Source organism: Bos indicus, chromosome 7 (assembly GCF_029378745.1).
Source record: "Bos indicus isolate NIAB-ARS_2022 breed Sahiwal x Tharparkar chromosome 7, NIAB-ARS_B.indTharparkar_mat_pri_1.0, whole genome shotgun sequence".
In the NCBI taxonomy this organism is placed as follows: Eukaryota; Metazoa; Chordata; class Mammalia; order Artiodactyla; family Bovidae; genus Bos; species Bos indicus.
The window spans coordinates 348256-365719 of NC_091766.1; the positions used below are offsets into that span (position 1 = coordinate 348256).

The 17464-nt window shown below is 38.3% G+C and overlaps 1 protein-coding gene across 1 annotated transcript; it reads right to left on the minus strand.

The window, feature by feature from the left end:
• Positions 1 to 5113: 5113 nt before the first annotated feature.
• On the minus strand, positions 5114 to 17215 carry LOC109561156 (nuclear envelope pore membrane protein POM 121-like). The gene is made up of 2 exons (XM_019963555.2): positions 15916 to 17215; positions 5114 to 5287 (listed from the first exon to the last, which is right to left on the minus strand). The coding sequence occupies exons 1-2, from the start codon at positions 17121 to 17123 to the stop codon at positions 5284 to 5286; spliced, it is 1212 nt and encodes a 403-aa protein (XP_019819114.2). The 5' UTR covers positions 17124 to 17215; the 3' UTR covers positions 5114 to 5283.
• Positions 17216 to 17464: the final 249 nt, after the last annotated feature.

Below are 17464 nucleotides of genomic sequence, written 5' to 3' on the forward strand. Positions count from 1 at the left end.
ATAAGTGATCTGGAAGACAAATTAGAGGAAATCACTGCCACCAAGCAGTATAAAGAAAAAAGAATGAAATGAGGACAGTCTCACAGACCTCTGGGACAATATCTGACATTCAACAGATGCAACATTTGTTTTATAGGGATCCCAGAAGGAGAAGAGAAAGGGCCTGAGAAAATATTTGAGGAGCTTATAGATGAAAACCTCCCTAATATAAGACAGGAAAAAATCAAGTCCAAGAAGTGCACAGAGTCCCAAACAGAATAAATGCACAGAGTCCCAAACAGAATAAATCCAAAGGGGAACACATTGAAATACATATAATAAACTGGAAAAAAATTAAAATATGAAGAAAAAATATTTTTTAAAAACAGCAAAGGAAAGGCAACAAATAATATACAAGGGAATCTCCATAAGGTTATCAGGTGATTTTTCAGCAGTAACTCAGCAGGTCAGAAGTGAGGGATATGACATATTTAAAGTGATGAAATGGAAAAACCTACAACCAAGAACATGCTACCCAGAAAGGCTGTCATTCATTTGCTAAAGAAAAAAAGTTTTACAGTCAAACAAAAGGTAAGAGAATACAGAACCACAAAAGCAGCCTTACAGTAAATGTTGAAAGAACTTGTTTAGCTGGTGAAAATAAAGAAGGTACAACTAGAAACACTAAAATCACAAATAGGAAAGCTCACTGGTAAAGGCAGACATACAGTAAAAGTAGGAATTATCCACATAAATATGATAGTGAAACAAGCAACTCTGAGGAGAGTACAAATGCAAGAAATGGGAAATGTATTTAAAATTAACAGATCAACAACTTAAAACAACCTTGTATGCTATGTCATACCTTATGGGAACTCCAAACTATAAAACCACAACAGATAAACACACACAAAACAGAAAAAGTAACCCAAATGCAATACTAAAAATAGTCATCAAATCATAAGAGAACAAAAGAAGAAAAGGAAAAAAAAAAAAAAAAAAAGGACCTACCAAAACAAACCCAAAACAATTTTTAAAACAGCAATAGGAACATTGTTGTTGTTCAGTCCCTAAGTCATGTCCGACTCTCTGTGACCCCATGGACTACAGCACATGAGGCTTCCCTGTCCTCCACTGTCTCCCAGGGTCTGCCCAAATCCATGACCACTGAGTTGGTGATACCGTCTAACCATCTCATCCTCTGCTGCCCTCTTCTTTTGCTTTCAATCTTTCCCAGCATCAGGGCTTTTTCTAATGAGTCAGCTCTGCATCAGATAGTCAAAGTATCGGAGTTTCAGCTTCAGCCACAGTCCTCCCTATAAATATTCAGTGTCGATTTCCTTTAGGATTGACTAGTTTGATCTCCTTGCAGTCCAAGGGACTCTCAGGAGTCTTTTCCAGCACCACAATTCAAAGGCATCAGTTTTTCAGCTCTCAACTTTTTTACTGTCCAAATGTCACATCCATAAATGACTACTGGAAAAAACCATAGATTTAACTATATGCACTTTTGTCAGCAAACTGATGTCTTTGCTTTTAAATATGCTGTCTAGGTATGTCATAGCATTTCTTCCAAGGAGCAAGTGTCTTTTAATTTCATGGTTGCTGTCACCATCTGCAGTGATTTTGGAGCCCAAGAAAATAAAATCTGTCACTGCTTCCACTATTTCCTCAGCTATTAGCCATGAAGTGATGGAACCAGATACCATGATCTTAGATTTTTGAGTGTTGAGTTTTAAGCCAGCTTTTTCGCTCTCCTCTTTCACCTTCATCAAGAGGCTCTTCACTTTCTGCCGCTCAAGTGGTATCTTGTGCATATCTGAAGTTGTTAGATATTTTTCCCAGCAATCTTGATTCCAGCCTGTGAATCATCCACCACAGCATTTCTCATGATGTACTCTGCATATCGGTAGTTAACTTTAAATGTAAATGGATTAAGCACTCCAACCAAAAGGCGTGGATGGACCTAGAGATTATTATACTAAGTGAAGCAAGTCAGACAGAGAAAGACAAATATCATATGATATCACTTATATGTGGAATGCAATAACCACTGATAAAAATGTACTTATTTACAAACCAGAAATCGACTCACAGATCTCAAAATCAAACTTATAGTTACCAAAGGAGAAAAATAGTGGGGAGGGGGTGATCAATTAAGATATTGGGATTAAGGTATACACGCTATTATATATAAAATTATAAAGTAGATAATAAGGAACTTCTGCATAGCATGGAAAATTATACTCAATATTTCTATAATCTTGTATGGGAAGAGAATCTGAAGAAGAGGTGACATATGTATATGTATAACTAATTCACTTTGCTGTACACCTAAAACTAATACATTGTTGTAAATCAACTATACTCCAACGATTTTTTTTTAATAGTGAGGAGTTGAGTACATTGCAGCTTATTTCCACATGGATTAGGGCCTCAGAGTCAGCATTAGGTTTTATAGGATTAGGGCCTGGGGATTAGGGTTCTAGTGAGGACCCTAGTGTTAGGGTTGGAGTTAGGGTTTGGGGTAAGGCCTCATGGCTAGGACCTTAGATTTAACACATTAGGATTAGCCCTTAGGGTTAGGTGCCTCACAGGACAGGATCTTAAAAGGAATGTATTAGACCCTATTGGCTGATTCATTCTTAAATATGACAAAGGAGAAGAGGACAACAGAGGATGAGATGGTTGGATGGCATCACATCGAGTCAACAGACGTGAGATTGAGCAAGCTCTGGGAGTTGGTGAAGGACAGGGAAGCCTGGACTGCTGCTGCCCACAGGGTCCCAAAGAGTTGGACACAACTGAGCAACTGAACTGCACGAAACTGATGTTGTTAAGAAAAGTAAGATGCACAGAACTGCATACTTTATATCCTATTTTTGTAAGGTACCAGCTTTTTCTATGTGCCATTTATGTTAATACACATACATTCATAGAAGAACATCATTAACATAAGATAATGGCAGGGAGACGAGGGGAAAGATTTTTTTTAACTGCATTTTCAAAGGGGCATTCACCTCTTTTGACTCCACTGGTCTCATAGGGAAAGAATCATGGGTCCTCAAGCTTCCGTCTTCTACCTGGCCCCTGTCCACCTTTCCCTATCCAGTCACTTGTCCTTGGACTCCTCGATTTACAAGATGACAAATACATATGAAATTCTCCCACATCCTTAGGAAAGAGGCAGAGCCTGCCTAATGAGAGAGTTAAAGCTTAGCACCCTTTAAGGAAGAGGTGAACATTTTCCCTCATGCTTTCCTTAAGCCTTTTGCAACTGTATCTTGCCTGAAAATTGGCCTTTCTTTAGGTCCGGGAGTAATGACTACACAGCACAATGTCTTACTTATGGAAATGCTCTTCTTCGACTCTATGCTAATAATTATAATTGTAACAATCTTGCTTGGGAACCTGTCTCTCAACAACAGAATATCTCACCCAGAAACACATTGCCCAGAACTCCTTCTTTCTGGCTAAGCTTGTACTGAAGTTATCTCAGGATGTATGCCTTGGGAAAGGGTCTAATGGAACTCTCACATCCTTGAAGTGTTCTATCTGTTCTCAGCAGCCAGTTTGAAAAGTATATACTTCCCTGCTTAAAATAGTGAGGTGGGGTACTCTCCTACTCCCTTCCAGTGCCTTTTGCTGGAGGCTTTCTCTATACTTTTCACTCTAATTAAACTTTGCTACACAAAGCTCTGAGTGACTGAGACCACATCTTTCAGGTCCTGGAGTGAAATTTTCTCCATGAGTACTGGCAGTGTTCACCATAAGCTATTACTCTCATGTGAAAGAGAAAAAACAGGCAAAATAGAATACATAATGCAATGTTTCTGATAATAAACCTGAGGCCTCTGAGAATCTCACATGCAGAAGCCCACGTATCATCTTCATAGGAAACCATGTCAAAGAGGCAGCAGTGAAGACCCTTAACCCAGGCCAGCACTTGCCTCATCCAGGAAAGCCACTCCATGATGCCAGGGTCTCTTAAGTTATGTTAGACACTCCCCTTGCACTTAAGCCTATGGAATTTGGCATGTGTCCCCTGAATCACAAGATATCAATCACATATCTTGAGGCCCTGAGCTGAGGGAAAGTATCTGATCTCTGCTAGGAGAATGAGAAGGAGTCTTGGCCACAGCCAACCCACTCAGTCCCCTGGCGCTGCCATCTCCCAATGCTCAGCATTGGCTATAAGAAACAAATGCTAGGTTTCAACCCTAAGCAACAAGGGTCATATTTTGCCTTCCCAATGTCTGTCATTCCACAATCAGTGACTCTCACTCAGGACAGTCTGCTATGGGAACCCCTCATCCTCCATACCCATGAAGGGGCCCATAGGGGATGGTCTAGGGTGGGATCACTTTTCTCTCCACCTAACACTAGGTTCTCCCATCACCTGATCTTTCCTTGTCCCAATCTAGAACAATCTAGCCTTCCTCTGCTATAGCCTCATAGAGGCCCTTCTGCTCCAGTGTCCATGTCACATCTTGCCTCAGCCTTCTGCTCCTCTTTTAGGATTTATCTCTGACTCAGGTCTCAGGCCCCTATTCTCTTAAACAGTTGAAGCTCTGCCCTGGCTTTCACTATTCCAGAATAGTAAACTAAATTGGATTTGATAAAGTTTGTGGTTGAAAAGATCAGTGGCTGGAAGTGGGATGGAGAGACAAGTGAAATCTGAGGGAAACAGAGGCAAGAGAGAAGTCATGCGTGTGCAGGACAATGAATTGGTATCTGTCCTCAACCTGTCCCATGTATCTGACTTGAACATTTATGTAGAGAGAAGGGTCAGAGGTTGAAGTTGTTGGTGCCACTGAGAAGGGAGTTTTATGATGCTCTGGATACAAATACAGATGCTTCAGTAGCAAGATACAGAGGGTGTTCCAGAAGGAGGAAGGGGCACTTCCCCCAAGCTTTACATGGGAGGTGGAACTGCTTGTAGCTCCTTGAGAAGTGAAAGGTTGAGGAGCCTCCTGAGCCAGCATGTCAGCTGACACATGAACATTCTCATGACAGCCAAGTGAAGTAGGAGGATTCTCTAAAGCAGGACAGATGTGATCAACAGAGGAGGAAACTAATCATAATAAGTGATAACATGAACCAAACACATAAGTCAGACACTACAGTTAGCACTTCAGATTGATTATTTTATTTAAGTATCAAAATGACTCTACATGGAATGTGATATTGCACTACAAGAAAAGAGTACAGCTTAGGTATTTGTGTTTGAAGATCGGCGCCTATGCAGATGAATCATGATGTCACCATTCTCAAGTCATTTGATTGTTTAGGGTCTTAGTTCCATTATCTGTAAAAAATAAAAATGGTTGTGACTATGTGAAAAAGAATCAATGGGATCATAAACAAAAAGTACTTGATATAATGCTCACTTATGATTATCATTTCATCTGTAAGTAAACAGAGGATTTATATATTATATATATAATTATATAATATATATAATTATATTTTATAATTTTATATAATATATTTTATATATTATATATTTTAAAATAATATATATTATATAATTATATAATATATAATATATAATTTTATAATATATATTTATATAATTTATATAGTATATAAATTATAATATAATATATGATTATAATTATTATAGGTTATATAATTATCATATAATTATATGTTATACAATTATAATAATATAAAATAGTTATATAATTAATTTCCTTATTTTAAAAAGACAAATGTATATAATTTATATAATATATAATTATATAATTATTTGTTATATGATTATAATATAATAATATAAAAATAATTATATAATTAATTTCCTTATTTTAAAAGACAAGTGTCTAAATTACAAGAAATACTGATACATGGCAATAATTTATGGATATTTGGACTGTGCTAGGACCATTGAGGGGCTTCCCAGGTGATGCTCATGGTAAAGAACCCACCTGCCAATGCAGGAGACATGTGACATGGGTTTGATCCCCGGGTCAGGAAGATCCCCTGGAGGAGGGCATCCCCACTCCAGTATTCTTGCCTGGAGAATCCCATGGACAGAGGATCCTGGCAGGCTATAGTCCATAGCGTCACAAAAAGTTAGACGCAACTGAAGCAACTTAGCTCGCACACATGCAGGACCATTGAGAAGAGAATACTACAGTGCAATAAATGTAACTTGTTAGAAAAGCTATAATGAGACTGATCTGGGGATGGGGCTTTCGGAAGGGCAGAACAAGGTGGTTACCAAATCCTCTCCTCAAAAAGCAATGTTAAAATCACCAGCTCCATAATAGACAGTATTGTCTTACTTTTTCCCACTTATCCTTTCTAATGAAATTAAGTATCTTGGAAATTATTACACAGACAATAATAAAAGAACTCTGAAGCCTGGAAAAAAGAAATCAGACTGACTAGGGATCTCAGGACTTGAAGAATAACACAGGGTTTTCCTGTAGGGTTTTCTCTTTCTTTTCTTTCTTTGTATTATTATTATTTGGTCTCACATATACCAGGACTTGATACAGGGAGTTTTGAAACCTGGAACTACCAGATATGTAAAAATCAAAACCCACCAACAGTAAAAAGACTGATCTTTCTGGCCAAAGGATAAGAAACAAGATGCCAAACAGATTGAGTGAAGAGTCCAAACCTGCATCCACAACTGAGTTACCAGCAAGCAGCGTCAACTGCCCACAAAAGCTCCAAATACCCACAGCAAAGCCATTGTCTCCCTGACTTCCACCAGTAGCATAAAGAAACACAAGAACAATGGCTTCTGACTCACCTTCTTCCCTGTTCAAGAGGTGATGGCCCACAGACACTAGACAACCCAGGAAACACCTTTATGTTCCCACATACAGCACCAGCAGGAATTGACAGAGGCCCCAGAAGAATGAAGCAAATCAGAATAGCAGGAATATTCCCAGGGTTCAGGAAGCTAAACTGTCAAGTTCACAAAATAGGTCAACTTACAAGCTAAACCTAAACAGCAAAATTGCCTACTAAGTAGAAGACACCCATGGCAGATTCATGTTGATGTATGGCAAAACCAATGCAATATTGTAAAGTAATTAGCCTCCAATAAAAATAAATAAATTTATATTAAAAAATAGGAGTATCTAAGCATAATAACCAAAATATTAAGGATACAACAGAAAGAACTTTCCTCACGCCAAAAGCCAGTGAAACCATAAACAGTGAGAAAAAACAATCAACTGACACCAGTACCAAGTTGAATATTAGAATTGTCACACAAGGATTTTAAATTTGCCATCATGAATACATTTCAATAATCAATTACAAATCCTCTTGAAACAAATGAAAAAATTAATATTTAAGCAATAAAATAGAAGTTATAAAAAGGACAAAATGGGAGCAAATGGAAATAATACACCTGAAAACTACATCAGCTAAATTTTTTCAACCTGATAGATGGACTCAATACAACTGAAGATGACAGAGGATAGAATCAATACACTTGAAAATAAATCAGTAGAAGTTGTGCGATTTTAACAGAGAGAACATAGACAAAAAAGACAGAGCCTTACCAACTTGAGGGACTATAACAAAGGGTCTAGAACGTATATCATCAGAGCCTCAGAAAGAGAGGACACAGTGTGGAACAAGTATCAGAAAAAATAATGGCTGAGAATGTCACAAATCTGTCAAAATACATAAATCAGATTCAAAAAACTGAGCCAATCCAAAAATATTAAAAATAACAACAAAAAATATCCATATCAATATACAGCATATTAAACTTCTGAAAACTAACAAAGATAAAATTTTAAAACAGATAACATTTTGTATTTTGTACAAGATATTGTACAAAAAAAATGCAAATTTGAATGACCAGCAGATTTCTCTTCCAAAACAATGAAGTGGCACAAAATTTTTCAAATGCTGAAAGAAACTCAATGGTGAAAAATTGAAATTTTCTCTTCTAAAATCAGAAACAAGACAAGGATGCCTACTCTTGCCACATGTATTTAACATAATATTGTAAGTCCTAGCCATAGAAATCAGACAAGAAGTCATGCAAATTGGAAGGGAAGAAGTAAAATTGTCACTGCGGATGACATGATATTGTATACTGAAAGCACTAAAGTCATCACCAAAATACTATCAGAACTAAAAAATAATTCAGCAAAATTCCAGGTTACATGATTAATACATAGATATCTATTGTTTATCTATACACTGATAACAAAGTACCAAAAGAGAAAACAAAACAAAAAACCCAATTGCAGTTGCATCAAAGGGAATTAAATACATAGGAATGAACTTGGCCAAGGAAATGAAAGACCCATACTTAGAAAACTATAAGTCATTGATGAAGTAAATTGAAGATGATACAAATAAGTGGACAGATATCCATACTCATGGATTGGAGGAGTTGCTATTGTTTAAATGACCACACTACTCAAAGCAATCTACAGATCAACTGCAATCCCTATTAAAAAAAAAAAAAAAAAACTCATGATATTTTTCACAGAACTAAAACAAAGAGTCCTAAAATTTGTATGAAAAACACAAAATACCCCAAATAGCCAATGCTATGGAGCTGCAGGAATCACACTAACTTCAGACTATATTCCAAAGCCATAGTAATCAAAACAGTATGGTACTGGCACCAAAAGGACACATAGATCAATTGAATAATAGAAAGCCCAAAAATAAAGTCATGCAACTATGGTCAATTGATCTACAACAAAGGAGACAAATACATACAATGGGAAGAAGTCTCTTCAATAAGTGGTGCTAGGAAAACTGAACAGCTACATGTAGAAGAATAAAATTAGAACATTTTCTCACATAACATACAAAAGTAAACTCAAAATGGATTAAAGACCTAAACTTAAGATCAGAAATCATAAAACTCCTAGAAGAAAACATAGGCAGTACACTCTGACATAAATCTTAGCAGTATTTATTAGATCTGCCTCCTCAGGCAAGGGAAACAAAAGCAAAAATAAGCAAATGGATTCTAATTCAAGTTAAAAGTTTTTGCACAGTAAAGTAACCCATCATAAAGCATAGACAAACTATTGAATGGGAGAAGATATTTCTAAATGATATGTCTGATAAGTGGTTAATACTTAAAATAACAAAAATATTTAAATAACAAACTTAAAAAATGAACAGAAGACCTGAATAGGCATTTTCCAAAGAAGACATACAAATAGCCAATTGGCACATGAAAAGATGCTCAACATCACCCATCATTAGGGAAATGCAAATCAAAACCACAATGACTCATCATCTCTTATCTGTCAGAAATGCTATCATCAAAAAATTTAACAAATAATGTAGGTAAAGATGTGGAAAATAGGAAATGCTAGCCCACTTTGGTGAGAATTTAAATTGGTAAACCACTATGGGAAACTATATGGAGGTTCCTCAAAAAATTAAAAATAGAATGACCATATGATCCAATATTTCCACTCATGGGTATATATCCAAAACAAAAACACTACTTTGAAAACATATGTGCACCCCAAAGTTCATAACATCATATTTACAATAGCTAAGATATGGAAGTAATCTAAGTGTCCATAAACAGATTAAAAGATCAACAAGATACACACATAAAAAGAATAAAATTTTTCCATTTGCACAACACTGATGTACCTGGAAAGTGTTATGATTAGCGAAGTAAGACAGAAAGACAAATACTATATGTTTAAGTTAAATGTAGAATTTTAAAAGTTAAATAAATATAACAAAATGAAAACAGACATAGATATAGCGGACAAACTATTGGTATAAATACTTTGTCTCTCCAGTGGTGGAACTGTTTGGAGGAGGGGCATAATAAGGAAAAGGAATTAAGAGATATGAACTATCAATACTAGGTTGCTGTTCAATTGCTAAGTCATGTCTGACAAGGATATAATGGAATAAAGGATCTACATGGAATACAACCAATAATAGAGTATAATCTGAAAATACTTAATTACTATATTGTACACTTGAAACTTTGTTGCTCAGTCTTGTCTGACTCATTGCAACCCCACAGACTATAGCAGGCTAGGCTTCCCTGTCCTTCAACATCTCATAGAGTTTGCTTAAACTCATATCCATTGAGTTGTTGATGTCATCCAACCATCTCATCCTCTGTTGCCCCCTTCTCCTCCTGCCTTCAATCTTTCCCAGCATCAGGGTCTTTTCCAATGAGTCGGTTCTTCACATCAGGTGGCCAAAGTATTGGAGCTTCAGCTTTAGCATCAGTCTTTCCAACTGATATTCAGGGTTGATTTCCCTTAAGATTGAGTAGTTTGATATCCTTGCTGTCCAAGGGACTCTCAAGAGTGGTCTTCTCCAGCACCACAGTTCAAAAGCATCAATTCTTTGGCACTCAGGCTTCTTTATGGTCCAGCTCTCACATCCGTACATGACTACTAGAAAAACCATAGCTTTGACTGTAGGCACTTTTGTCAGCAAAGTGATGTCTCTCTTTTTTAATATGCTGTCTAGGTTTGTCATAGCTTTTCTTCCAAGGATCAAGCATCTTTTAATTTCATGGCTGCAGTCACCATCCACAGTGATACTGGAGCCCAAGAAAATTAAGTCTGTCATTGTTTTTTTTTTTTTTTCCTCTAGCTATTTGTCATGAAGTGATGGGACCAGATGCCATGATCTTAGCTTTTTGAATAATCAGCTTTAAGCCAGCTTTTTTACTCTCCATTTTCACCTTTATCAAGAGGCTCTTAAGCTCCTCTTTGCTCTCTGCCATAATGGTGGTGTCATCTTCATATTTGAGGTTATTGATATTTCTCCTGGCAATCTTGATTCCAGTTTGTGCTTCATCTAGCCTGGCATCTCACATGATGAACTCTGCATGTAAATTAAATAAACAAGGTGACAATATACAGCTTTGATGTACCCCTTTCCCAATTTTGAACACTTGAAACTAGTATAGCATTATAAATCAACTATACTTCAATGAAAAACACAAGAGATAACAAGTATTGGTCTAGGATATGGAGAAAAGGGAATCCATGTATACTGATGGTGGAATTGTAAACTAGTTCATGCATTATGGAAAACAGTATGAAGGTTCTCCAAAAAATAAAAATAGAGCTACATCTGGGTATATACTCAAAGGAAATGAAAACAAGATTCAAAGAGATATCTGTACTCTGATATTTATTATAGTATAATTCATAATAACCAAGATATGGAAACAATCCACATGCCCATTGCAGGAGGAATGGATAAGAAAGATGTGGTGTATACACAAGGGGACATTTTTTAGTCATGAGTAAGACGGGCACCTTTGCAACAACATGGATGGACCTTGAGGACATTATGCTAAGTAATAAGTCAGACAAGAAAAGACATATACCGTATGATATCACTTATATGTGTAAACTTAAAAGGCCAAAATCATAAAACCAGAGACTAAAATAGTGGTTACCAAAAGCTAGGGGGTGGTGAGATAGGAGAGATGCTATTTAAGGGTACAAATTTGCAACAAGAAGCTAATAATTTCTAAAATTCTAATGCACAGTATGCTGAATACAGACAATAATATTGTATTACTGTAATCATACTTGACAAGGACAGATCTTAATAATTCCAACCACTAGAAAGAAATGATAGTTATACAACATGAAGGAGGTGTTAATTATCACTACAATGGGAATCATATTACTTACATAAATGTATCAAATCAACATTAGATTTATACCTTAAATTTACATAAGTGAAAGTGAAAATGTTAGCTACTCAGTTGTGTCCTACTCTTTGTGACCCCATGAACTGTAGCCTGCCAGGCTCCTCTGTGCATGTTATATCAATTACATCATTTAAAAGTTTATTAGAGAGAAGTTTCAAATCCATACCCTAGTCTTTCAATTTAAGAAATAGTTAAAGAGCAAATCAAACCTAAAGGAAGAAGAATGAAAGAAATAGTAAAGATTAGAGCCTAAAATAGAAATAGAAAACAGCAAAATAGACAAAATGAAAAGCACAAAAACTGACTCTTTTTTAAAAAATCAACACAATTTATACATTTTTAGCCACAGTGAAAGAGAGAAAGGGCAAGAATAAGAGAGAAAGAGATACAGAGAGAAGAAAATGATTAACAAAATTAGGAATTCAAGAAAGGATATCATCTCCTACGTTAGAGATACTAGAATTATAAGAAAATAGCACAATTTCATGCCAATAAATTATACAATTTAGATGAAGTAGGCAAAGTCTCCAGAAAGTCACCAGTTACTGAAACTGACTCAAGAAGAATTAGAAAACCTTAGACCTATAACAAGAGATTGAATTAATAATTGAAAATTTTCCCAGAAATAAAAACCTGGGCCCAAATGGCTTCATTGATGAATACTCCCAAATATTTTAAGAAGAAATTGTACCAACATTTCTCTTTTTTTTAATTTTATTTTATTTTTAAACTTTACACAATTGTATTAGTTTTGCCAAATATCAAAATGAATCCGCCACAGGTATACATGTGTTCCCCATCCTGAACCCTCCTCCCTCCTCCCTCCCCATACCATCCCTCTGGGTCGTCCCAGTGCACTAGCCCCAAGCATCCAGTATCATGCATCAAACCTGGACTGGCATTCCCAACTCACTCTGTATGGGCAGTATTTTCTGATACCAAAATCAGATAAAGACATCACAAGAAAAGAAAATTTCAGATCAACATCACTCATGAATACAGACACAAAAAATACTCAAAAAATTTAAGCAAATTTTATACCACAAAGACTGGGGTTCACTTTGAAAATTAAAATCAACCAGGTTGTTGCAGGAGCCCAAAATGGAATGTAGACAATGACAAGTGAATCTAAATGTGTTACATATAACCTCGCTACACAGTTGCTGAAAGAAGCTAAACCAAGGAGTTTTTTAAAGCAATGTTTGCTTGGATGCTGCAAGGCCATACAGAAAGAACTGTACATGAACACTTTGGTGAGCGGCTCACAGGGCTGCCAATTGTGAAACTATGTACATTCTGGATTGAACAAATAAGTAATTAAATTATAATTAGACCAGGTTTCTCTGGAGAAACTGTTGAAGAAGTTACACATAAGCAAAGGGGAACATTTCTAAGATGAACCCTGATTGTGCACTACATTAGTTAGCGGTATCAGTATTAACTCTTTTGCACACACACACACATGTGTGCACACACACACATGTGTACACATACACACAGCATACAGAAATAGATACAAGTTTATAAGTGGGAACATACATTTCCAATTCTGTCTGTTGAGAGGACTTAGAAGCAAAGATTCCCTAGTAGTCATAACAACACCTGAATGCCCAGATTTTTTTTTTAATTTCTCCAATAAAATGAACCAAAGCTTCTTAGAAGAGTGGTTGACTCCAGAACTGGGACAGGTAAAATATAAGATAATTCTGGAATACGTTATGGGGCTATAAGGTAAAGGAATCCTTGGGAAAAGTGGGGAGGGAGATGCAGGCATTTTAAAGGACTCAGGAGCTAATCTGAAAGAACTCATAATGATCAAATCTGGAACAATATGAGCAATAAAATTAACAGTGATCGTATTAGACATAGCCCAAATAATAAAAAGAAATATTGATGAGACCATACAGATATAAGTGACTATATAAATGCAGAGAACTCTGCCTTGGAGAGTAATTCTAATCAAATGTAGAACAATAAAGATATAAAATCACCATAGAACACCACAATGATAATTGCTACAGGCAAGATCCACTGATGATGGCAAAATTAGTGGTGAAAGTTTAAGGATAAACAGGATTTTTGTGTCACATCAACATAAGACCCTCTTAAATATGTACTAGAGAAAAATAGTAACTATTCAGAGGAGAACCCGGGCCAGACACCACTTTAATTGTGGTCAAGATTAACATTTCCCATGTGCTGAGGATGACACATCACAAGTGTGTGATTTCTTAAAAATTCAAAACCTCAATGTACTCATGATAAAACAGCACAAATCCAAATTGAGGAAAATTCTACAAAATACTTAACTGGTACTCTACAAATGTATCAAGGTCACAGAAGACATTAAGATAGAGTAATGGTCAGTTTGGAGGAAACTAAGGAGACATGGCAACTAAATGAAATGTGGGATTATACTGGCACAGAAAGAAAATTTTACTGGAAAATGGGAAAATATGTTTAAAGTCTGAAGTTTAGCTAATAACATTGCAACAATGTTAATTTCCTGGTTTCAATAACTGTTCTGTAAGATATTAACATTAGGAGAAGCTCAGTGAAGACTAGTTTGGGATTCTCTCTACTATTCTTGTAAGTCTAAAATTATATCAAATTCAATTCTTTTTTAAAGACTAAAGTTGTCACAAGTCATTTCTTAACATACAGTAGGCATGATCCAATCCATAGTGAAGTCAAGTGGGCAGATGACAAGCAGAGAAAAAAAAGGCAAGTGCATTTTTTCTAGACTCAACATTTAGAGACGTAAGGTGGTTCCAGCTTTTCTGACTGTGGGACACAGAAAACCTAGAGTTAAAAGTCTGGCCACTCGTACTAGTCACTTCTTTCTTCACTGTGAATTCAAAAAGCAGAGGCAGGAATACTTGATAAATTAGCAAAGGTCATATATGTATTCAATACATATTATTATATGTAATGTAATTCACATTATATATTCTATACATAATGTACTAAACACATACATATATGTTAAAAACACATATGTATTGTACATGGTTATATTAATACATATTACATATGAGTATGTAACATTACATACATTAAATATTGATTACTATGAATATAATCATATACTAATATTATACATACATATATACATATATGGAGAAGGAAATGGCAACCCACTCCAGTGTTCTTGCCTGGAAAATCCCATGGACAGATTGAGCCTGGCAGCCTACAGTTTGTGGTGTCGTGAAAGAGTTGGACAGGACAGATTGACTAAACAATATACATATATATTATACATATCTAATATATAATGTATATGAACTATGTATTCTCATAAGTTATATATAATATATACATATACACATAATACAGGCTTCCCTTGTGGCTCAGCTGCTAAAGAATCTGCCTGCAATGCAGGAGACCTGGGTTTGATCCCTGGGTTGGGAAGATCCCCTGGAGAAGCGAAAGGCTACCCACTCCAGTGTTCTGGCCTGAGAATTTCATGGACTCTATAGTCCATGGGGTCACAAAGAGTCGAACATGACTGAATTTCATTTCACATACACATAATATATATGACTATATTAATATATAAATGACATGTATAAATATATGTGACTATATGTATGCAACATATATGACTTTGTTCATCAACTAAGTATTTATGTGGTACCAAATGTTCAGAGAGAGAATATAGAGATTTTAAGAAAGATGAACCAGGTCCCAGTTAAGAAAATGGGGAAGGCAGGAAAAGGCAACGATTGCAGCAGTGGGTGTCCCGCTTGCTCCTGCCTGGAGTGAAACTGGTCCAAAGCTTCCCTCTTCTGCTGCAAGGATGCTGACCACTGGGTCAGGCCAGACTAACAACCTCCAGCTGCCCAAGTTCCAGGTGCACTTCTGACAGTAAGATGATAACAATGTTATGTTGTCTCTCTGGAGAGAACTGACTTGGTAGGGGAATGGGCTCACAGGAGCAGCACTCTGGGTTCCCTCAAGAGCAAAGCTGGACTCTGATGGTCTTGCACTGCTTCTCCAAGGAACCACTGAGGGGCAAGCAGCAAAGTACTGGGGAACAGGCCCTAGTGGGCCAGGAAAAAGGAACCAACTTTTTAAGCCAAGTGGAGCAAGACAAACAGGGAAAACCAAGACAAAATACCTCATAGAGATGGCTACTCCAACCAACTACAAGAAGGCCACCAGGCCTGGGGAGCTCTACATCTTCCAGAAGCTCCTCCGCTATGAATTAGAGCTAGGAGCTGGCAGAATAGAAGGCTGAGGGGTTCTGCAGACTGAGATGGTTTCAGTCTTACCCTTCCAAGACGTTGTTAATCCACTGTATCGCAGCTCTCTTCTCTAGGTCAAGGTCTTCAGCAGTGACTGGATAACCTATCTGGAGAGGTGGGGGCAGGATCAGTGGACCGTTTCGCCTGGTGGGCAGCAGCAGAGGAATCTTGCGTTTGCGGGGCCTGAAACTGTCAGATGACTGTGAGCAATTTAAGTTTTGTTTCTTCCTTAAGTGGTCATCTGCAATTTTTTCATCTTTGATCTTCCTCTGCGGTTCCATTGAGGCTGAAGGGTTAGGCCAATGGCATTCCTCGCTGGTTTTATCTGAGACCTCATGAAGATGCGATGACTCTGGGCCCAGGAGCCGGGCTGCGCCTGGACCCATCCTCTGGAGCTGTAGGAAACCTCTTGTGGAGCTGTATGAACTGGTGATGGCATTTCGTTTGCTGCATGAACTCAAAAAGTAGGTCTGGGATTTCCTAATCAGGATATCCGAGCTCTTGGAACAGAGAACCAGAGGCCCAGGCCTGGGCACAAAGGAAGAGAGGACCCCGTTGATTATGAGGTGTCTAAACGCGGACTGCGCATTTCCTCCTGGATTCGAGCCCCTTCTCTGTTTATCCTGACTCTCCTGGGCTGATTGTCCTTTCTTTTGCTTTGCTAGCCCCTTTCTGCTCTCAGCCAAGGCTGTCAGGTCCTTCTCTTCCTTTCCTCTCAGTTGGCCACTCTCTTCTAGGGCCCTCACCAGAATTTCCTTTACACAAAGGTTTGGGAGGTGAACAGAAAATGAAGACCACGTACAGATGACTGTCTGCTTCAGAGGCAAACGGAGCGTCAGTTTGCCCTTTGCGGATGCCATCCTCAGGATTACTGAGGTGTGGAACATCTTGGAACTGCAAGCTGACGGCAATGGCTTCTGACGGCCACTCCGGGGCACAGAGGGAAAAAAACACCAAAATAAACACCGGGCTTGCTGGATTGAATATTGCCGCCGATGGACTAGGACAAACCCCCGACGGTGCAGACGACGACGGGGTGAAGCCATGAGACCCTCATAGGACAGCCTGCGAGCCAGGTCCAGAGTTGGGGCCCACGAGTGAACCCGGCAAGCTGGGGGAACACGGCTGGCAGTGTGCGCGGGCCCGAGGCACTCGGTGCTCTCTGGCTGGTCCCCGCCCCGCAGAGCAGGTGACGACGACTGGCGAGGGCGAGGCCGGCTCAGGCAACCGCCCATGAGGCGCAATTCTGCACTGTCGGGACCTTCAAATGGAGTCTAGTGGCTCAGAGAGATTTCCGTTAGCTGCCTAAGGGGTGCCAGGCAAAGCGCTTACTGTTGGGAGGCGCCTGTGACGCGTCGTTGGAACGCGTGAGCGAAGAAAGGGGACGCTAGGCCTGCGCGAGGGAGGGTTAAGCGCACCCGGGTGCTTCCTGCCGGATGCGGCGTAGGTGTCGGCGGGGCGCAGGTGTCGGCGGAACGCAGGTGTCTCGGGGCGCCGGTGTCGGCGGGGCGCAAGTGTCTCCGGGGCACCGGTGTCGGCGGGGCGCAGGTGTTGGCGCCTGGAGTACCGGCCCCCT

Excerpts from the sequence above, each read along its gene's own strand:
- LOC109561156 (XM_019963555.2), bottom strand. The coding sequence starts at position 17,123 with ATGGGCGGTTGCCTGAGCCGGCCTCGCCCTCGCCAGTCGTCGTCACCT.